Source organism: Miniopterus schreibersii, assembly GCF_964146895.1.
Source record: "Miniopterus schreibersii genome assembly, chromosome: 22".
NCBI lineage: Eukaryota > Metazoa > Chordata > Mammalia > Chiroptera > Miniopteridae > Miniopterus > Miniopterus schreibersii.
Window position 1 is genome coordinate 4155007 of NC_138124.1, and position 22607 is coordinate 4177613.

At 52.7% G+C, this 22607-nt stretch overlaps 1 protein-coding gene across 11 annotated transcripts in view; it reads left to right on the forward strand.

Annotated features, from left to right (window-relative positions):
• The window catches only part of NTRK3 (neurotrophic receptor tyrosine kinase 3), a 326297-nt gene that overhangs the window by 136819 nt on the left and 166871 nt on the right, over positions 1-22607 (forward strand). For all 11 annotated transcript variants that reach the window (XM_081124363.1, XM_081124365.1, XM_081124360.1 and 8 more), the window contains 8 exons: positions 2720-2788; positions 9080-9237; positions 9981-10123; positions 10535-10676; positions 11123-11419; positions 16108-16131; positions 16848-16912; positions 17698-17800. In XM_081124363.1, the coding sequence (XP_080980489.1) occupies positions 2720-2788; positions 9080-9237; positions 9981-10123; positions 10535-10676; positions 11123-11419; positions 16108-16131; positions 16848-16912; positions 17698-17800 (1001 nt within the window). The remainder of the gene's footprint in view (positions 1-2719; positions 2789-9079; positions 9238-9980; positions 10124-10534; positions 10677-11122; positions 11420-16107; positions 16132-16847; positions 16913-17697; positions 17801-22607) is intronic.

A 22607-nucleotide genomic window follows, 5' to 3' on the forward strand; every position in this document is an offset into this window, starting at 1 on the left:
CCACCGTGCTGCAGTGGCTTCTCCGTCTGGCCAGGAGCGGGAGGATCTGAAGCCAGGACACCCCTGGGAGAGCAACAGCCCACCCCTGGTGTCCCCTCCCTTCTCTACCTTGTAAGATAATACTATTTCTTATTCTTTATTTGCCCGGAATGCCTGTTATTTTATTTCTTTCTTTCAGAATCCAATTTTCTTGTGACATTTCTGCCTAATGTAACAAAACATGACCTTTGTGAGGGGACATTGCTGGCCGCCTGCTCCCGCCTCAACCCCAGGGCCCTCCCGCCTCACCTGAACCACTAGAGCCTCGCCCCCTCCTTCTGGCTTTTGTTCCCAGGGCTCACCGACCCGGTTCTGGTGCTGACTCTCATAGGCAGCTGCTGCTCAGCTCTACAACCGGGGCTTTGGTTCAGGGCGCGCTGGAGTGGGGTGGACAGCTCGGGGTGCTGGGCCTCGTCTTACTTGCGGTGCCATAGACCCTGCTGTGGGTAGACAGCAAACCGAGAAAAGCTAAACAAAACAAATGACTTCTGCCGGGTGAATCCCTCACATGTATAGAGACGTCATAAATGCTAATGGCAGTGGAGGCTCAAAGAGCAATACTGAACTTGTCACCCTTGACCCAAGGGTCCCCTTCCCTTCTCCAGCATCCCCTGCACCCTCGGCATGGGGGCTGCCTCGAGTGAGAAGGGGAAGCCCTGGCCCTTGGGCTGCTCTTGTGTTTGAGTATCTGTTCCTGTGATGCGCTGCGACACTCTGAGCCCACCCAGCCTCAGCGTCTCCCATGAACTCCAGCTGCGCATCCCACAGGGTAATGGATTTCTCTCTGTGGTTATCAAGCAGGCCTCTCAAACAGCATTTGCAAGGGGGAGGCTCTCGATCCCCACCACACCCCCAAGTGTCACCTTCTGCAGCTTTGCTCATCTCACTGAATCATGTCGCCACTCACCTGGTTGCTTAGGCCTCTCTCCTTCCTCTAGCAGATCCAATCCAGCCGCAAGTTCTGGCGGCTCCACCTCCAACACCTTGAATCCATCCGCTTGTTACCTCTACTCCCTCTCCTTGCCTGGAACATCGAAGCCTCCTAAATGATCTGCTTGGCCCAGTGTTGTCTTCTTCTTAGAACATCGATCAGATTCCCCCCTTCCGTACAGAAAACCATCCGTTGCCTTCCCTTCTTAAAATAGAACCCAAGCTCCCTACCATGGCCAGGAGGTGGGGGTGGCATGTCCCCCTCTCATGCTTCTCCCAGACCCCTCTTCTTGGCCTCCTTTCTGCCCCCCGGCCCCTCTCAGGCCTTTGCACACGCTACTTCCACTTCCTAGAGCGCTCCTCCCTGGCATGCAGCTCCTCCTTGGCACACAGCTCCTCCCTGTTCCCGTCTAGCTTCCCAGTGACCTGCATGGAGGGCGCTGCTCTGAGCCTGCCTCCAGCTCCCGCTCCTGCTCCTGCCTCAGTTACTGGCTCCGCTTTGTCTGCAGTTCTCTCGGTTTCTCATCTGTAACTTGAATGTGAGTCCCAGAGGGCCTTTATCAGTTGTCCATCCCCTCATTCCTCAGGGAAGCCTATATTTGTCTCTATGCAAGTATTTGTGTAGAAACCCTCTAAATATAGAGGCACCTCTAAGCATATGTGCAGACGGGCATGTGTGTAAGCAAGGGTCTCCGTCTGCGTTTACCACCGGCATGTCTAACAGACACAAATACAGAGTGTGTGTGTGTGCGTGTGTGTCTACCAAATCAGATGTCTACCGAAGTAGAATCCTGCCTTTAAAAGCTGTGATCACATCAAGAGTTGTGTGTCCAGCCTGGCAAAATAATAGCAGTGGGTGTGTTTCTCCTTTTATTTGGAAGCCAAATGGCCACTCCCTTCCCTTGTGCATCCTAATAAGGATAATTAAATAGCCATTAGGGAGAGAAAAGGAGTGTGGGACAAAAGGCGGGTGTCTGTATCACTGAGGGGCATCTCTGCTGGGGGAGGCAGTGGCTGGAGGGAAGGTAGGTGCTGTGTAGTTCCCTCAGCTTGTGGGATGTTCAGGATGCTTGTTGGCGAAAGGGCAGGTAGTTTCAGTCACGGAAGACGAGGAGTCCTGCTGAGCTGTAGAACAGCGTAGTAAATGGTTATCGGTGCTTTATCATATACCGTACAGTTTATTAAGAGGGCACGTCTTTTGTTAAATGTTCCTATCACAAGATAAAAGAGAAAAGGGAGGAAATTTCTAATTAGAGGTGACAGCTCAGTTTATGGCATCGTTTATGGTGATGGTTTCATGGATGTATACTCATCTGCGAACTCATCAAGATGTGTACATGGCTCTAGCCAGTTTTGCTCAGTGGTTAGAGCGTCAGCCTGTGGACTGAAGGGTCCTGGGTTCAATTCCAGCCAAGGGCATGTACCTTGGTTACAGACTCGATCCCCAGTCCCAGTTGGGGCACGTGTGGGAGGCAACCAATTGATGTTTCTCTCTCTCAAATCATTTTTTAAAATCTACATTAAAACATTTTTTTTTGATTTGTAAGACTTGGCCCTTTGAAAGGCTTCAGAATCCTCTCCAAGCCTGGCCTGTGGCCTCGGCCAGTAGCAACCAGATGGACCACAGGATGGAGCAAAGAAGAGGAGGAAGAATAAAGCCAGGCTCCCACGCAGCGACCACGCCTACTCTAAGAGGATCACCTGTGCCAGATTTGTCCTTTAATTCACCCTTTTTCTGTCGCTCTTACAGAAACCTGTCGAGTAACCGGCTCACCACACTCTCATGGCAGCTCTTCCAGACGCTGAGTCTTCGGGAATTGTAAGTTCAGCTTTGGAGACTGTCCAGCCAGAGGAGCAGTGGTGGAGGTTGGGTGGGAGAGTGTCGAGCAGCAGAGCCACCTGGGCCTGTGCATAACCTGAAGGGGCTGCTTGGGTTCGTGACACAGGGTGTACTATGTTCAGTAAGAGTGAGCCTCCCTGTCACTTGATTTCTGATTCTCTTTCTGGGCATAATACAGTTCAGAAGACAGGAATCTCACCTCTGAGCATGACTCAGTTTTGTCATCTCTAGGTAATTAGTACTAATGACATTGATATTTTTTAATAGTAAAGGGTATTTATCAACTTATGATAAGTAACATCGATACTATCTGACCTTGTAGTGTATCAGGTGTGCTTTCGTTTACATGACCTTAGGTTTTCCATCATAAGCATCATGGGAGGGAGGTATCATGATGCCTCCCTTATACAGTGAACCTGTGTGCTTTCAGGTGAGGGGTCTAAGCCCCAGACACAGCCAGGATCGAACTTCTAGGGACTGGCAGAGCCTGGACTCTGACTTCAGTTTGTTTGTTTTTCTGCCTTTCACAGTCTCTGTCGGCCTGTCTAGCATGAGCATGGGCATCCAGGAGGGGCTATGGCTGTGTATTTATTTGATCCGCCTGTGGCCTGCTTAGCCTTGCTGTGTTTCTAGGCCAAGCAGTGCACCCCTACCCCCACATGTTGGAGGGATGGGTGGAAATTCGTGACCACTGCTGAACAGAATAACTCGTGTTGGTGTGTGAGTCATCGAGTCGTCTCTGAGCATGCAGGATAACACGTTATGTTGAGGGAATAAATCAGGGAAGAAATTGAAAAGGAGCTGAGGCGTGGATGAACTTAGGGAGTCAGGGTTCCAGAGACACAGCTCATGTGTTCCCTTTGGTTTAGTGACTTAGAGGCAAGTTCCCAGAATGCAGATTGCCATCTTGTCTTTGCTGAGGGGCAGTGGCCTTGGACCCTGCCCACACTGTTGGCCTTTTAACGTGTGTCCTTCCAGCTGTCAGATCTGAGTTCCTGAACGAGTCTTGATTTTTCCTTTTCTGACCCAGTGGTCAGGGAGGGGGATGTTTACATCTAGTGTCCCAACAATCGTCACCCCTACGATGGCCTTGTCTGCCCTGCTCATCCTCACAGACATGAGTGCCCCCGTGGTGCTTAAGACCCTTCCAGGGACAGGCATTGCGCAGGTGCTCTCGTTGACAGTGTGGGAGAGTTTGGGACGCTGCTGCTGGGGGCTGCTGTCCTTCCTCAGGACTTTGCCCTCCTGCCAGACTGCTCCTCTGTATGGCACCACAGGCCTAAGGAACAGGGTTCTTTAGTGGCATGTGGCTGCGACCCAGGTGTGCGCCAGTCAGAACTCTTACCTGAGCTTGGAAAAAGGTAAATATATACTCAGTTGTTTATAAAGCACTGAAAAGCTAGACTGTGTCACAGACATCTAATCGTCAGATGGTTACATGTGATGGGCTATGTTCACTCCCATCTTTGTAGGTAGAAACACCTCAGAGGCAAATCAGCAAGACAGCGTGGTCGCACTAACGCTAGTTCTGAGATCTTACTCTGTGCCAGGCACTGCGCCAGGCAGCCTGTCGAATGTTGCACGTTACTTACTTCAATCCTTGTAACAGTTCTCCAGGTAGGAATTATTGCTCTCATTCCACATTCGGGACACTGAGGTATTTAGCAAGGTTAAGTGTCTTGTTTAAGGTCCCCCGTTAATTGTTAGTCTCTGGACTCAAGGTCTTGACCACTATGCTCAGCTATCTCCCAACTTTTTAAAATTGAATTTATTGGGGTGACATTGGTTAATAAGATTTATAGGTTTCAGGGGTACAGTTCTATAACACATTATCTGTACATTGTATTGTGTGTTCACCACCCCAAGTCAGGTCCCCTTCCAGCACCATTTATCCCCCTGTACCCTCTCCCACCTCCCTCCAGTCCCCTTTCCCTCTATCTCCCAACTTTTTCAGATTACAGTTTTCCCCTACGTTGCCCTAGGACTGATCGGGAGCCCTGACATAAGGGATCTAACTGGGGCCTCTCTTTTTTGGGGAGTCTTGCATCAAGTTTCACCAAAACGCCTGCCCCCCACACCTGTGGGAGGCCAGGGACAAATGTCCTCTCCTGGATACGTCCAGGGTCTGCAGCTGGGTAAATTATTGAGAAAACATTTTGGAAAATCATCGGATACAAAATTGATGGCGTGCCATCCTGACGACCTCTTTCGTGGAGTTTTAGAAACAGTGGTTCCGAGGATATATATTTAAAGCGAATGCCAGGTCCCTCCCAGAGGATCATGGGATTCTGCATTCATCTTTGCCCAGGATCGATACACCATTGAGCCGGATGTGACTTATGGGGGAATGAAGACGTTCTCTCCAGTGCGAGTCTGTGTGTGAACCACCATGTCCACGGAGTATTTCATTTCTGTCACATTGTTAAGTAAGAAAAAAATTCTATTGTGAGATAAAGAAGCCCCCTCCGAGGAGCCATCGCCCTGGTAGGGGTCTATTTTTTGAGGAAGAATTGAATGGTGAGAGTAGAAAATTCATCTTTTGGCTCGAGGGGCTACGTGCTGGCTCTTCGCTGGGGCTGTGATTAAAATCCAAACAATCTCGGCTCTGGCCGATAGAAGAGGGGGCAGTGTTTTCTTGTCCGACTTCCTGATTAGTCCACATGGCGCCATCTGCCACGAGCCGTCCGGACTGCCAGGGACTGCCCAGCGGGGCCTGTGGGCTGGGGTGTGGGGACGGGGCGGCTGTTTCCAGGAGGAAAGGGTTTGGGCCCCGGAGGAGAGGCCAGAGGGAGATGGCTCTGTGCCCCGTGGCCGCCAGGAGGGTGAGGCTGAGGCTGGAGTGACTTCTGCAGGAACAGAGGACAAACTTGGTCACTCAACCATTTCTTAGCATGTTTTATGTCATCCCTGCAGACCTCTGCCTGCCCCAATCTGCCCTCCCCTATAGAAGGGCCTTGACATGAGGACTGATGTTGTTGGGATGCCCCATGGGCACCCACAACTCTTCCACTGGCAGAGCAGGAGAAAGAAGAGGCATGTATTGAGCACCGAATATATACGGGGGCCTGTCTCCTCCTTGGAACAGTCTCCTTATAACCAGTTTTACAAATGAGGGGCTTGAGGCTCGGCCAAGTCAAACAGCTGGTCCGCCACCATGTGGCTCATGAACGGGAGCTTTGGGAGTGGGTGCTGTGATTGTTACCACCCAGGCCTGCCATTTCCAAAGACCTCTTTCCTCGTATAACAGCCACACAGCCCTCGTGCCTGGTGCCACCTTCCAGAAGCCACTCTAAGGATGGATGATCCCCTGAGTGGTGTCAGAGGGGGGAAAAGCCCAAACATGTGAGCATGTCTGAGCCCTTGCCCTGTGCCAGCAACCTCCTGCATTCCTTTCTCAGCTCCTTTTGTGAGATGGAGGCAGTGGTGCTGGCTGAGCACCTGGCCCAAGTTGTGTTTCTCTTGCTGAGAGAACCAGAAGCATCTTAGGAGCCCTCTTCCAGGGGCACGGTTCTGAGGAAATGTGAGTTGGCGTTGTTCTGTGCTCTCAGACGTTTCTGGTCATGGCAAGATGGTGTTTTTTCTGAGGAAGACTAGAACTGCCTGTCCAGAAATCAGACCAAGACTCAGAGATTATCTTAGAGATAATGAATTAGAAAGAAGAGAAGCTTGGATTCTGTGTCCCGTGGTATAATCTAGGCAAAGACAAGAGGCACCCGAGGATATAAACTCAGCACAGAAACCCTCTGGAAATACCCTAAGGACCGTTCTCTTTATAACCTGCACGCACAGAGCAGACACGATTAAAATAGATTGGGATATTTCATTTTCTTAAAGCAAAGTGATCATTATTGCTGGCATAATTTGCAGATTCAATCGACCTGGTGAAATGTGAACTCAGTACCGGGAATGGGTTTGAGCTGATCCTGGCACTTTCCTCTCACAGTCCTGTCCGTGACCACTCCCCACGGATCTCCGAGAGGTCACTGAACACTCACGTTAATAACTATGTAATAATAATAATAATAATGACAATAACCTCTGGCCTCTTCATAGTCCCTTGTAATTCACAAAGCACGTTAACACATATCACTAATCCTCATGATAACCTCGCAAAGAAGGAAGGTCGCGCATAATTACCCCCATTTTACAGAAGTGAAAACAGAGCCTTGGAGACTTAAGTTGTCTGCTGTATTGGTTTCCTGGGGCTGCCTTCACTTATTACCACAGTCAGGTGGCTTAGGTCGACAGAAAGCGATTCGCTTGCTGCTCCAGAGGCCGGAGCCCCAATTCAGGAGCCTGCAGGGCCACACCCCCTTCAGGGCTCCCGGGAGAATCGTCTTTCCCTGCCGTTTCCAGCCTCTCGGCTCCTGGGCTTCCAGGGTTGGTGGAGCACCTGCGTCTGTCTTCTCAGGGCTGTCTGTCTTTCCTGTCTCCTTGTCTTCCATCTCTCCCTACTTTCTCTTATAAAGATACCAGTCATTGGAGTTAGGGCCCACCCTATATCCAGAATGACCTCATCCCAAGGTCCTTAATGTGATCATGCCTGTGAAGACCCTGTTTCTAAATAAGGTTACATTCCCGGGTACCGGAGATGAGGCCTTGGGACATACCCCTGGGGGTGGAGTACTGTTCAGTCCACTCTCTTTGCCCACAGTGACCCAGCTGTCTCACCTCAGATCTTCTGGGCACTTGTTCTGCCATCAGACTGTGATCGCCAGGAGGCCTCTGCTGGGCACTTGGCCCTTTGGGCGCTCTCCTCTGTGACAGCAGACCCGAGTCCCTTCCTCACTTTCCACAGCCTGGCCCTGGGACTCCCCCTAGTTGCATCCGTGCTGTGGGGGGAGTAGAAAACCAGAGCGGTGACTGGCTGAGGATCCTGCTTTCTAAATACCTAGTTTCAGCTGTGGCTGGGCAGCAGAGTGCCTGGTGCACATGCCCCATGGGGCTGAGTTAATCTGTTGGAAGCCCCCAGGGCCCTGCAATTAGGCCCCAGGCCATCTTGGGTCCAGGGCTGGGTGTGGCAAACTCTGCTGTGAAGCAGCTGTTGCTGCATTATTCATGGGGCCCCTGCATTATTGATGGAGGGGACAACCTTACTTGAGGGCCCTGGAGTCTGTCCCTGCAGCCCTGGCTGAGGGCTTCTCTGCTGGAGCCCCGGTCTGATGGGCCTGCCCTCCTCTGCTGCTGGCCTACCTCTCTGAGCCCTCTCATGGAGAGGTGACAGCGATGGCAGATTACTTAGTGGGGGGCCACTGTTTTGAGACTCAGATGCTTTCTGCTGTGTGTGTGCCTTGCTCTCTGAGAGGGAGGTACAGAGGATGGGGGGATAACCCAGGGTGCTGTTGCGGTTCCCAGAAGGCTCTGGAGTGACGGAGAGGACTTGGTCTCGTGGCGCATCCCTCTGTTGGATCGGATCCTAGAGGAACGGGGTGGAAGGAAACAAAAATGCTGTTAGTGGGCCCGCCCTGGCCTGTCTTAGACATGCCCAATGTCTCACCTACCTCCCAACCCCCACCCCGGCCTCTGGACACGCAGGTGTAGGTACCGGGGATAAAGCAATGAAGCACATAGGGAACTCTGACCTCCACAAGTTTATTATTTTTTTTGGTGGTGGTGGTGGGGGGAGATAGATAATAAACAAACAAGCAAATCCTAGGCAGTGGCTGGAAGAAAATAGTCTGGCAGGAGAATGGGCAGTGCTAGGACAGGGGTTGGCATGGCTTTCCTAGAGATGTGGTCGGAGAAGGGCATGTGATTCCTTAATGAAGTGAGAGAGCCAACCTTACAGATACGTTATGGGTAAGAACTCTGCAGGCAGAAGGGACAACAAGTGCAAAGGCCCTGAGGCAGGGGCAGGATGGTCATGCTAGTGAACTTGACAGACAGCAAGGCCAGTGTGGCTGAGGGAGAGGAGGGGGGGGGTAGGAGATGAGCGCAGAGGGGTGGAGAGTCGTACCAATGCTGCAGTCCTTTGACTTTGACTTTGAAAGCAGAGGGTTTTGAGAAGGGGAACATCCCAAGCTGACATTTAAAAGGGTCTCTTTGCCAAGTGAGTTAAGTGGAATGGATTTCTTTTTTTCGGGTGAGTTTATTAGTTTAAAAACTAAACAAACCCATAGAGTTATTAAGTACTTTTTATTTTTATTTTTTGAGACCATGCTGAACCCCCTTTCCCTTAGTCCCTGCAGAGCAGGTGGGGCCCCTCACAGCTCTGGGCGGGAGCCGGGCTGCCTCTGTTCAGGAGCCCTCTCCCCGTCTTCTTGCCCACAGGAGGCTGGAGCAGAACTTCTTTAACTGCAGCTGTGATATCCGCTGGATGCAGCTGTGGCAGGAGCAGGGGGAGGCCAAGCTGAACAGCCAGAACCTCTACTGCATCAGTGCCGAGGGCTCTCAGCTCCCCCTCTTCCGCATGAACATCAGCCAGTGTGGTGAGTGGGCCGCGGCCCTGGGGGCTCCGGGCAGGTGTCCCTCAGGTTCCGGAGGTGGCAACGCTCACATCAGCCTGGAAAGCCAGGCCCTTCCTTGCCCACCACCTTCTCTGCCTCGAACTCTGCCCTGGGTGCAGATCCGGCTCACCTCTCCCCTCCTGGGTCCTTCCTGTCCCTTCCTGAGGCACCATGGAGGCTGGATTCAGGGATGCAGAAGGGGGTTGAGTGTGTCCCTTATGAGACCCGAGTACCTCCTGTCTGGGAGCACTTGCCAACCAGACCTGAAGCAGCGTGTCTCGCAGAGTGGTCTCTGGACCTTCTGTGTCAGGAGTATCTAAGGTGCTTTTAGAAAAGCAGGTTCCTGGGACCAAGCACAGACCGTGACCTCAGGATGTCTGGGGATGGTCCCTGAAATCTGAACTTGCAGCAGACTCCCCATGGCAGTCTGAAGCAGAGGTAATTTTTGAAAACCAGCTCCCCAGGGTGAAAGTTGTCATTTGACTTCTTGGAGCTGTGTTCCTGAGCAGGTGCTCACCGCGCCCAGTGTGGCTTAAATTCCCAGTCCAATGTCTACTGGGGCGGTGGTGTGATGCTTCCGGGACTTGGGGGCCCTCTGAGAGCTCAAGCGGGTGATGTTGGAGTCACTATTGTGCGAAACAAGAAGTGCCACCGTTGGCGTCATGGACCAGGTTTTGGTAGTCAGTGTTTAACTCTCTTTTCTCCTGCCCTGTCCCCCCTCCCAGACCTTCCTGAGATCAGTGTGAGCCACGTCAACTTGACTGTACGAGAGGGTGACAATGCTGTCATCACTTGCAATGGCTCTGGATCACCCCTGCCTGATGTGGACTGGATGGTTACTGGACTGCAGTCCATCAACACCCACCAGGTAGGCGTCTTTGGCTCAGGTGGCATCAGGAGGCCGGGGACCCATCACCTCTTAGTCTTAATGAGCTAAGTCATGCATCCAAGCAAGACATGCGAGAAGAGGGAAAGCCGTGGTCCTGTCCCTCAAGGACAAAACACGGAGACTTGATCTTAAACATGCTACAAACCTTCTAAGTACCTTAGTTTCCTCATCTGTGGAATGGGTACAGTGCTGCCATTCACTTCATCGGGTACATGTATGGCTGACTGAGCCCTTGACTCAAGAGCCTGGCCCTCGATCAGTGTGCACTCACCAGACGAGCCGCCTCTACCTTCCACTCATCCTTTCCTTCTGATCCCTGAAGCTGTTGGGGGTTAGGTGGTGGAGCCGCCCTTGTACAAACTGATTGCTGTCCTTTTATTGGGGTTTTAGACAAATCTGAACTGGACCAATGTACACGCCATCAACCTGACGCTGGTAAACGTGACAAGTGAGGACAACGGCTTCACCCTGACATGCATCGCAGAGAACGTGGTGGGCATGAGCAACGCCAGCGTGGCCCTCACCGTCCACTGTGAGTGGACGCCGTGGTGGGGGTGGCTGTGTGCGGAGGGGACTCCCACCCATGCAGGGGGCTGGGCGGGCTGAGCCAGAGCAGTGGCTGGTCTGCCTGGAGGGGCAGGAAGGCTCTTGGCAGAGCAAGTCAGTCTTGGGCTAGTAACCCCAGGAAGGGTGGTGTCCCTCTCGCAGAAGATGGCGCGCCTCCAACTCAGCTCTGCCTTCAGGACGCTCCTGGTTTGACGCACCTCTGCCTAAAGGGTCGCGAGAGGGAGCCCTCTAGCTGTGGCGGATCCGGGGGCTTGGGTGAAGACAGACATCTCTTCCCCTCTTTTGGGGGGTGTTTGGGGGCACTTCTGATTCCTTCAGTCTTTTCAGAGCCGGGTGGGGGTAAGAATTGGGGTTCCCATGCCAGTTCCTGGGAGCTCTGTGTCCTGGCACCAGCGGGCCTCTCCCCGGCAGACCCTCCGCGCGTGGTGAGCCTGGAGGAGCCCGAGCCACGCCTGGAGCACTGTATCGAGTTCATGGTGCGCGGCAACCCGCCGCCAACCCTGCACTGGCTGCACAACGGGCAGCCCCTGCGGGAGTCCAAGATCATCCGGGTGGAGTTTTACCAGGAGGGCGAGGTGTCCGAGGGCTGCCTGCTCTTCAACAAGCCCACCCACTACAACAACGGCAACTACACCCTCATCGCCAAAAACCCGCTCGGCACCGCCAACCAGACCATCAACGGCCACTTCCTCAAGGAGCCCTTTCCAGGTGAGCACCGTGCGGCTCTGGGGCGCCCTGACTCCGTCTAGGAGCGGGGGGGGACGGGGCACAGCCACATCGCTACTGTCGCCATGGTAACCTGGGGATGTAGTCAGCCACCCCCAGCATTTTGTATAAAGTAGATGAAAGATGAAGTCTTTGGTTTCCCATAGGTGTCACAGTACAAACCACGGCCCCTGAGAAGTACCCAGTTGTGTGTAGAGGGGAGAGCGTGTCTGGTGGAGGAAGCGGGGCCTTGAGAGCTGGACGAGAGGGCAGACTCATTGACCCAGGCTTTTCTTTGTCGGGAGACTCTGGGCATGATCGTTTGCTTTTTGGAGCCTTGATTTCCTTATCTGTGAAATGGGCATGATCGCACTGCTCCCATAAGAATCCTGTGGCTTTTAAATGGCTTAAGGTGTATAAAGCACATGCCACAGGCTTTGGGACACGGTGATGTTCAATGACTTTGTCGCGAGGGGCTTCAGGCCTCTCAGCTCCACTCCGCATTTAATAGGCGAGTGAGCCGAACCTCCTCCTTGCTGGTTGGCAGCAAGGCCGGCGAGAGTCCAGGCTTCCCGGTCTGCGCGTGGTCCCCTTCCTCTCTCTCCTGTTGTGTGCTGAGTGATGGGGACATCTGATGCCATCACCTGGGATGTTGCTAATGGCACCGGCACCCGGGTCGTAACTGAAGTGATGAAGGAACCTAGGACATTTGGGAGGTGATTCTGTCTTTGTCTGCACGAGAACATTTCAAGTACCTTCCTGAAGTTGGCGGAGAAAACACTCGGAGTTCAGGGGGAGTGGTTGCAGCATCTCTCGGGCGGTTCAGCAGTCGATGCATTTCTGTTGCGGAAGCCGTGTGCCTTGATGGCCGTGGCGGTTTCTGCTGGGAACGAGCGCGGTGACCCTCTTGGCCTTTAATCCCCAGAAATCGTGGGTTTTAACGAGGTAAAGGGAAATGGAAAGACTGATGTCTTACACACACACACACACACACACACACACACACACAGGCGAGAGCTAGCGCTGCGCAGCCTCTGCTGATGGGAAGGTGACTTAACAGCCCACAGAGAACCAGGGCACCAGGAGGCCTCATTTATCTTAGTGCAAAAAACACACCTCGGACTAGGTGCTCCGAGAGTGAGACTTGGGAGAAACGAGGCTGCATGGGAGGCTTACTTCTTGCCGCTGACGTCCAGGGCATGAAGGAGCCACAGCTCAAGAGACGCCCAGGGCGGGCTGATGTTCGAGACCCTGGTGATCCTGTTTGGTCCGACATTTCCAGCCTCATTCCCAGGCTGCCCACTCAAAGTCTCCGGAACTCCTCACGGGGGCCGCGCCGGGCTCTCCCTGTGTAGTGGCCAGCCCTTAGATGCAGAGACACTGCTCTCACGGCCACAACGTGAGCGTGGGCCTTGCGGGCATAAAGGGCTGGCATGCCCTTGGCCCTGCCTGTGCCCATCTCATGACGAGGGAAGGAATGCTGTTAGGAGGAGAGTCTATACTCCCTGACGGATGAGTAAAGCCCCCTGTTCCCTGAGAGCAGCTCCTGGGGCCCAGAGAGAGCGGGCATCCCTGGAATGCCCAGAGGGAGGGTGAGCCACGCTGGGCTCCTCTCCACAGAGGGCGTCCTGAGGGCACAGGGCAGCTGTGATGGGCACAGCTTTTGCTTTGCCCTCCCTCCCTGTGGGAGGGAAGCAGTTCTGTGCCCCCAGGTTAGAGGGGTGCCAGGAGGTCTCTCTAGTCCAAGGCTCATGTGCTTCCAGATATATGAATGCTCCCAGGCTCCGGGGAGGGAGCTGAGCATTCACAGGCTGCTGACGGGAGGACATTCTCTGACCCACGGGAGCCTTCATGCAGAGCAGTGGGGGCTCTGAGTGGATTTGGCACCTCTCTTCTCTCAGGCTCTGAAGCCAAGGCCAGGCCCACTCCTCTCCCGCCTCCCCCCACATCAGGCCTTTGCTCACCTGCGGTTTAGGAGGGGTGGTGGCATGCAGGGCACACTCAGGAATTGGGACAAAGCTCTATTGCTGTCCCCCAAAACCACACAAAAGGACAACAAACAAGCAACCTGTGAGCAGTGCATTTACCGTATGCAGGACTTTTTCTGAAGGAACCTTTACAGAAAGCAGCATTTTCCGTACACAGCTAGAGGATATTTGCTGGTGCAATGAGGTGTGATTTCAGTGACGAGGGCTCGGCCGAGGGCCTGGAGCATAGAGGACCCGCACGGAGGGAGGGAGGAGTGGGTGGATGGATGGACGGGCAGATGGACGAATGAATGAACGACAAGTTCTTATCCTTCGGGGGGTGGTATGATGCAGTGGTTCTCGCAGCAGCAGCAGCAGCAGCAGCTGGTTAGACATGCAGATTCTCCAGACCCACTCAGACCTCCTGAATCAGAAACCTGGGGGGCGGGTCAGGTTAAGACCAGGAATCTGTTTCTTTTTTAAAATTTAAAAAAAATTTAATTTGAGATTTACCCTCTCCCCCAAAGTTACAAAATAGTACGAAGAATTTCCTTATAACCTTCGCCTGGCTTCCCCAAATGTTACCGTTGGCGTAACCAGAGCCCAGTGCTCCGGACCAGGGCGCTGACGATGACAGGTGCTGCTCTCGAATCGGCAGGCTTCAGCTCAGCCTCCTCAGTGGCCCCACGGCGTCTTTTCCTCCCTAGAATCTCGTCCAGGACTGTGCCTCGCACTTAGCTGCCGCGTCACCTTATGCTCTTTAAATCTGGGACAGCGCCTCAGCCCTTCTTTGTCTTTCACCATCTGTGCACGTTTGAAAGATGCTCACGGCTTGTTTTCTAGCCCACCCCACAACTTGGGTTCCCGCTCGCCTGATGTTTTCTCATAACTAAATGTCAGTTACGCGTTTTTGGCAAGCGCATCCCAGAAGCGATGCTGTGCCCTTTCAGTCCTTCTGTCCGTCTTATTCCCGGTGAGCATCACTTGGTCAGGATGGTGTCAGCCAGGTCTCTCCACTGCACAGTGACTCTTTACCCCTTTGTCACGAATAAGTTCAATATTTGGGGCGTTTATAAGCATCTTGCTCCTCACCGCTCCCCCGCCCGTCAGGTTTAGGGCTCACCGATGACCCTGGCCCAAAGCAGTTACCGCTGGGGTCCTTGCCAAGTGGTGGCACTCTACCCTCAGCCTTTCCTCCCCACCTACCAGCTGGAGTCCTGCTGCAAGGAGGGGCGTCCTCTTATCCTCATTTGGTGATTTATCAGTTATTTATTCAGTCTTGGTATGGACTTGGGATATTTTATTTTTGTCCCGTGGCTTATAAGTCATGTATTAGTTGGCCAGGGCGGCCGTAACAAAGTACCAGAGACCGGGTGGCTTAAAGAACAGAAACCTGTTTTCTCACAAGTCTGGACGCTGGAAGCCTGAGGCTGAGGCGTCGGCAGGGCTGGTTTCTCCTGAGGCCTCTCTCCCTGGCTTGCAGACGGTCGTCTTCTCCCCGTGTCCTCACATGGTCTTCCCTCTGTGTGACTGTGTCCTATTGGACTGTTGCCCATCTAATGACCTCATTTTAACTTAATCACCTCTTTAAAGACTCTGTCTCCAGATAGTCATATTCTAATGCACTGGGGGTCAGGACTTCAACACATAAATTTTGGGCGGGCATAATTCAGCTTGTAACCACCCATGGCCGTCATATTATTTTCTTGCTCAAACTGTCACAACGTTGGCCGTTGGAAACCCCTTCATGTTGGCCCCCGTGTCCTTTCTCCATGCCCCGTTACTTTTGCGCACTTTCTCACTTTCTAGTACCACAGAATGTTCCAGGCACATCTTGTCTTTTTCTGCCCCAGCCCTGAGATGATGTGCTTCTCCCAGGAGCCCTATTTCCTTTATCAGGGGAATCGGCAGTGAGCACCCTCTGGGCGATTCTGTTTCACCCTGAAGTCTGAGATCCTCTGATAGAGCGGATAGGAGCTCAGGCTCAGATTCGAGTCCAGTTTTTAGATGAGTGAGAGTCCATTGGTTACTTAATTTCTATCAGCCTGTTTCCTTACCTGTTAGATGGGGATAATGCCACCCACCTCCCAGGATGGTTGCGACGACTGAGTGGTTTGGGACAGAAAACATGTAGCACAGCCCCTGGCTCACAGCCGATGTCTAGTGATGCTGAGCTTTCATTATTCGGTGAACCAGAGGCTAAACAGCAAGTCACAAGTGTCATCTGGGGCTGGGCAGATCGCAGAGGGATTCCCCGTATCGCCTCAGTGACCTGCTAGAATAAACTCTACATTCAATTCGAGTGATGCTGTCTTGAGATCGTAGCTGGCATTTTCAGGAAGGCCCAGGGAAGCCCACCCTGCAGCATTTCTCTGGGCTCTAATGTACCCCCACCATCCCCAGCACTCCAGCTGCCGGAAGGAGGGACTGTCTGTGAGACACTGTGTCTCAGGCTTAATTCCGGATCTCATCGTTTGGTTTCTAGACCCCAGGTAGACCAGGCCATTTCTCTTGAAATCAGGAACTTGGTCTCTTATTTCTTCTGCCTTTGGGAGACCACCCTCCTAAAGAGGTGGTGGAGCGTGGGGGAGGGGGATATGCCAAGGGCCTCAGTTTCTAGATGCTGGGGTAACGTGGGATCACGGTGAGTGGGAGAGGTCGCAGCTGGTAAGAACATACTGCTTTTTATTACATTTGTTAATGACCTCTTTGTCTTTTTTGCAGAGAGCACGGATAACTTTGTCTCTAGTAAGTCTGCTCTACCTTTTGGTAACTATTAAATACAGATTGTCACCTTCCCTAGTCCATCCCCATCCCCAGACCCCTGGCAGCTGGGAGCATCATCGGAATGAACTGTGAAGGGGAACTAACTGCAGAGTAGAAATGCTTCCTGGGCCGTCCCAAGCCCATACCTCCTCGGCAGCTGCTCTGTGCCTCAGTGTCCCCTGGGGCGTTTTCTAAGGCCTGACCATGTGGTGGGGCTCCCTGCCTGGTTGGAATCAGGAAGCCCGTGGGGTTACACGTGCCCCGTAGAGAGACCCTTGTTGACCATCTTGGTGGTGGTTGTCGAGAAAACCAGGAGCCTCTAAATCTGTTAGTGTTTCTCACCTGCTCTGAGGACCCCAGAAGGTGACTGGGGCCCGCCTCGTGTAGAGCTGTGATTGACAAGGTCTTCTGGTAGCCTGGCATGTCCTCAAGTGGGATCACCAAGGCTCAGTGGATAATAAATTGGGGCTAGGACTAGACAGTCCCCAGAGGATTTGCTGTTCTGCTCACGGGCTGTGGGGAAACATTTATTGCTTTTCCCTTTCTCCCCATGGGAGGGGAAGCACAGCAGTTGCCACTGTTTCTGTCCCGTGTGGCCAGAGACGGTGGACAGTCCTGTTTAGCACCTCCATCCTGTTTGGTTTGTAGTCTTTTCTGGCCAGGAAGCTAACCTCTCCTCCTTTCTGTTTGGCTTTCAGTCTATGAAGTGAGCCCCACACCTCCTATCACTGTGACCCACAAACCAGAGGAAGACACTTTTGGGGTGAGTTCTTTCTGGGTTAAGAGGAGGCTATTTTCAGACGTCAGCTGAGTAGCTAACTTTCCCCAATACTACGTCACTCAGAACCCTAGTGAGTTCGGCAGAGAGAAGCCGTGATGAATGACCTCCTTCCAGGCGGTTGAACCCTTCCTTGTTTGATGAAAATAATTCATTGTTTGAGGAAGTCTTTGAGGATCTGCTCCAAGCCCTGGGGCTCAGAGGAGAACCCTTGGGAAATCCGCCCTCTGTTAGGAGCCTGGCTAGACCTGATTCGAAGGGGCTGTTCACTGTTCAAGCCTCAGACAAAGCCGAGGTGACCCTGACCAGCTCCCTGGGTGGGTTTTTCAAGCCCCCCCCCCCAATCCCGCATCCCCCAACTGTCAGAGCCTAAGATTTCTTGGAGGGAGGAAAGTCCAGATCTCCTAACATTTCCTAGATGAGAATATTCTGTAAAGAATTTCACTATGAATATGCAGAATTTGCTTGCTAATTAAAACAACAACAAAACAAGAGACAGAAACCTCTCTAGGCTTCCTGTTGCATCTGTTAGGCTGGCCCCAGATGAAAGGGGTCAGGATCCTGAATCATGGGACTTTCTGAAGTCAAGTTGGGTAATTTGTTAACTTGATGTTGTTAGGGTCTCATAAATGACTTCCTCTGAAGGCTTCTCTCAGTGGCAGTTCTGTGGGGGCTACAGCTGCTCCTGGGACAGGACTGTCCTCACGTGGGCATGCGTGTTCCTTTGTAGGACACAGTAACTGTTCCCACTTTCTTTTTGCTCCCCCTAGGTGTCCATCGCTGTCGGGCTTGCAGCTTTCGCCTGCGTCCTGTTGGTGGTTCTCTTCATCATGATCAACAAGTATGGTCGACGGTCCAAGTTTGGAATGAAGGGTAAGGTGGGCCTTGCGTTGGCAGGGGTCTCGCAGGGGAGGTGTGGCTCTTCTCAGTGCTGTTGGCCCCTCTCTGAGAGGCCCGTGTTATGCAGCCAAAGTGCTTCTCCTTGGATGGAGCCCTGTGCTGGTATCTGTGGGGACCAAACTGGGAGCCCATCGCATTTTGCTGTGACAGCTGAAAACACTGCTCAGCTGGGCTGGTGCAGTGAGGATAATTTGGGAAGGAAGTTGGATTTGAGGGCAAATGAGGAGGACTTAAGTTCCTTTTCATTATTGGTTGGCAGATGGACTCCCTGTTTGAGTGACTTGGGTCTTTTCTTGCTACACCCACGCGCGGGGTTGTGATGAGAAGGTATTAGCAGAGCTAGATGTAGGGTGGACTCTGTCACTGAAAAGTTGCCCGAGCAACAGCATCTCAGCATGTAGCTCCACAGAGAGCCCCAGAACGGATGCCAAGAGTGACATGATTGCTAAATCTGCTGGCCAGCTTCCAGGATACACGGCACTCACCCCGTCGTGGCTGAGGTCGGGGGTAGGATGTGGCTCTGCACCAAGGCTTGGGTAGGGGGAATGGCATGAAAGGGGTTAACTTGGTGAATTAGCATCCATCTGCCAAGTGCCAGGGGACGGATCTGACCAAATGGTTCAGAGGAGGCTAGGTACCAGCTCCCTTAAATTTCAGAAACTTGAATTTCAAGATACCCTCCCAGCTAGGTTTCCATTTGTGGCTGATGTTAGATGGGAGATGGGCTGGATGGGCTGTTAAAGGTTCAGCGAGCCATCAACTTTCTGAGCTGGGGTTCAGGTTGGGGTCTTCTGCTGAGATTATGGGACCCAGAAAGATAAATGCCTATGCTTCTGCACCTGAGCTGGTGTCCCTGGTGAGGGTCATGACCTTGGGGCTCACGTATTGAAGGCAAGTGTGTGCATGAGAGTCACGGGGACAGCGGCCCCTGAACTCATATGCAGATGTTCGCGTGTTCATATACTGCGGGACAGTCAGGAATGGAACTAGTGCATAGCTTTCCTTATATTCTGAAAAGGTTCAGTGACTCCCCTAAAAGTTCAGAGCACTGATATACAGCAGGAAACATCGTAGATGCACAGAAAGGCAGAAAACATGGGTGCTGCCCGGCCTCCCAGAAATCAGTCTTCTGACCAAGCTGAACAGACCACAGCAAGGCAAGCCAGGTTTCCTTGAATCAGATGAAATATTCTGACCCAGAGAAATACGTGTGCCAGCAAATTATAAAGAGGAGACAGAAGTTTGGGCTGCAGCCAGACGACTTGAACACAGTCAGGCCACCGTAGGCACCTTGGTTGGAGATGTTTTATCTGCCAAACAGGGCTTCCCGGGTTTAGACTATGAAAGGCCACCGAGCGAGCTCTAGGCCTTCCACCTTCGCATCACCCTTGGGCTCCTGGCTTTAGGACTGGCGCTATTGCTTGTCCGAGGTTCCTACTGTGGGTGGAACCTTCCTAGGTCTCCTTCCTTCCACCTGAGGAAACATCAGGGCCGCCACCAAAGGGAAGAAAGGACATTATTGCCCTCCCGAGGAGGCGCGCCACCAGCTGAGACCCTGACATGCTTGGCAGCATGGAGAGAGCAGGTTTTTCCCACTAATTGTCAGCCGGTGTCTGGAATAGTGTGTCCCCATGTCGGATGGATTAGGCAGCACCAGGGCGGTGCCTTCCCCTCAGCTGTCCTCAGAGCCTCTCCAAGCCTGTGCGCCCCTCTTCCGGCTGGGCTGCTTCCTTGGCCCTGGTTGGGCCAGGAAGACATGTCCCCATAGGTGCAAGTGAAATAGCCCCTATTCTCAAGTCAGACACTTTAAAGAGGTTAAGCTAGAGCTAGAGGCAAGGCGAGATGGTGTAGCCTGCACCTCTCTGATCTTTATTATGCCCGATGGTGTTTGGGCCTCACTTTAGAATGAATGAGCAGATGCTCCAATCGGCATACATCCTGGGCCCTTCAGACAGAGGCCAGCCCCCTGCTGGAGCTGGACCAGGGACCTCGAGCCTCCCTGCTGTGCCTGGTGCTAACTCTGGATCATGGGGTGTTTGGAAGGTGGGTACTTGGGAGGGTCAGGGCCCGGGCCGCTTACAGGGAGGTACAGAGATGTATAAAAATATGTATTTTAACAGCGAATTGTATTGTGTGAGCGCATCCTAGGCTTGACAGTGACATGGTTCAGAATTTATACCAAGCTCTTCCTCACAAAATATGTTTAGACATCACAGGACATGATGGTGATCTAGCAGGGCTCCTAGGCATCTGTTTCCAGACAAAGAAACTGAGGCTCAGAAAAGGAGGTGCCTCCCTCTGGTTTCATAGTCCCGTTAGGCTGTGTTGGGTCTTGAACTCCCTACTTATGTCCCACACACGTTTCACGACCCTACTCCTTGCTCCTTGCTGCCCAACCTCAAGCATCCACAGTGCACCTGCCACCTTTATTTCACATGGTTACTAGGACAGAACCAGGTGTCTCTAAATAATAAAACATGCCCTGTAGTTTTCATATGAGGTAAATATCATTTTTATTTCATGGAAAAAGTAGCAAATGTGTTGGGTTTTGCAGCCCATAGGAAGAGCATGCATGATTTGGCCTCTTACCTTGTGACTACCTAGTAAATGTCTTTAAACACTTCTAGACCAGAAATACTGTGAGTACGTCGGTTTCTTGGCTTCCTCTTACTCCCATAGTGGAAACAGAATAATGGTTTATTAGAGCTGACACAGACCTTAGACCTACTAGGCTCATATCCTGTTGCGCAGGTCAGGAAACTGAGACCCAGAGAAATGCAATGGCATGTCAGGGCACACAGCTGGAGCGATGCTGGCCCCACCTTCCCGCATAGCTGCTGTGTGCAGAGAGCCTGGGAGGGTCTGGGAAATGAAGCTGGATTGTGAATGAATCAGCTCCGTTCTTCCCAGTGCATTGCCTAATTATCTCTGAATGCTGACCCACTTGAATGGGGCTTTCAAAAATGCCTCTTATTAGTGCCCCTTTGTCAAACTGGGACACACCTGGTCCGGGGGAAGGATGGGAGCTGATGGAGGGGTCTTGCTTCCCAGGCTCACAGGACTTCCTTCATTTCTTTCTGGAAATGTGGGAGCCGCATGGTAGGGCAGTGGACGCCGGAAGGCTGGGAGAGAGGGGAGTCAGGAACTGCTGGTTGGGCTTCCAGTAAAATCCCGTAAGTGCTCCATCAGCTACCACTCTTTCCACCCTCACGGCTGGAGGTGCGCGGGCCTCTGACGGGCACTCCAGGACTGCTCCACTGGGAACAGCACCAGTTAATAGGTACTTACAGTAAAGTGGTTGCCTATTTGATTATGACTGGGGGTTATTACCATTTTTTCCATAAACAGATGGTTACTGTCCTCTGAGTGGATTAGAGAGTCATGCCAGCGTCTTGATTTGGAGGGGCTGGCTCCTGCCAACAGAGCTCAGGGGCTGCTGCTGCATGAATGTCTTGTTATCCCTCTGGCTTAGCTGCTTGGTTCAAGGGAAGTGTGGGACGTGGGAAAGAGACATTTCTGCCCCGTCTCCTGACCTTGGAACATTGGACTGGCAAGGGCTTCTTCCAGTTGGATGGCGGTGGGGCTGGGAGGCATATGGGACATCCAGGGTCGGATGCTCTAACCAGACAGAGGGGCCTCTCCATGTGTCTGTAGCCAGGAGCACAGAGCAGGGGTCGGTGCAAGGAGAGTGGCGTGGATGTAGGTGGGGCTACTCAGGCCACTCAAAGGGGACCTGGACCCCTGGCGAGGGAGGGCATGCTTGGTGCCATTCATAAGAAAGCAGAAGTCAAGGGCAGTGAGCCTCGTAAAAGACTAGGGTTTCCCGACTTCCTGCAGTGAGTCCACTCTCCCTTCCTTCTTGTGTTTCTTTCTCGACTTCTTTTTTTCTCCCCTCCTCTGAATTGAGGTCTGAAGGGGGGAAGGTACCTCTGGCCCCTATAGTGACCCTGCACCTGGGACTCCTGGTGGAAGGGGACTCTTTGAACACACTCCTGAGAGGGGTTTCTGGATCCATTTTCTATGCTGTTATCCTCAGGGCTTTGTGTTCTGCTAACAAATACCCTCTTTTTGGCTCCCTGACAGAGCTTCCAACCCAGTGGACATTATGTGTTCAGGTCTAAGGTAAACAGGGGAGGTGTGTGGTCAGTCCACAGGCAGGACCTAGGCTGATAGATGTCAGGAGCCTCCTGCTTCTGCCCTTCTGGTTTGGGCTTCAGGGTCTGGCTGCAGGCGGAGCCTCACTCTGCTTGCTGACTGAGCCCTAGAAAGCGGTGCCTGACCTTGAGGAAAAGCCTGGAAGGCAGCGTGTGCGTTTCTGGCATGCCTTCGCTGCCCTGTCTTTGTGGGGGCTTTGCAGGTGTGCCATGGATGGTCCTAGAAGTCCCCACACTGTCACCATTGGTCTTGTTAAGGCAGGACTGCTTCGTTCCTCTCTCGCTCGGGGCTCCAAGGGACCTGCCCTTCTCTGGCACCAACTCTTCTGTTTGAAGGGAGATCCCTGGATTTTGTCCGCTACAAAATGTTTTTCCTCTGTGGCTTCTGCTAGCTGGCTGTCTGCGGCAGGCCCCTGCATCCCTTTCATCGGGCCAGGGAGGCCGGTATGCTTGGCTCCATGGCCAAAGCGACTCCCGCTCAGATTGGTTTGATTTTGGCGGCGGAACACAGTTCTCACTAATCGATGCCCTGGTATCCAGTGTGTTCCACAGAGCTAACAGCCCTTCCATACCTCAGCTCCGGAGTGCTCAGCCTCCTGTCCCCTGCTACACGTGACAGATGACAG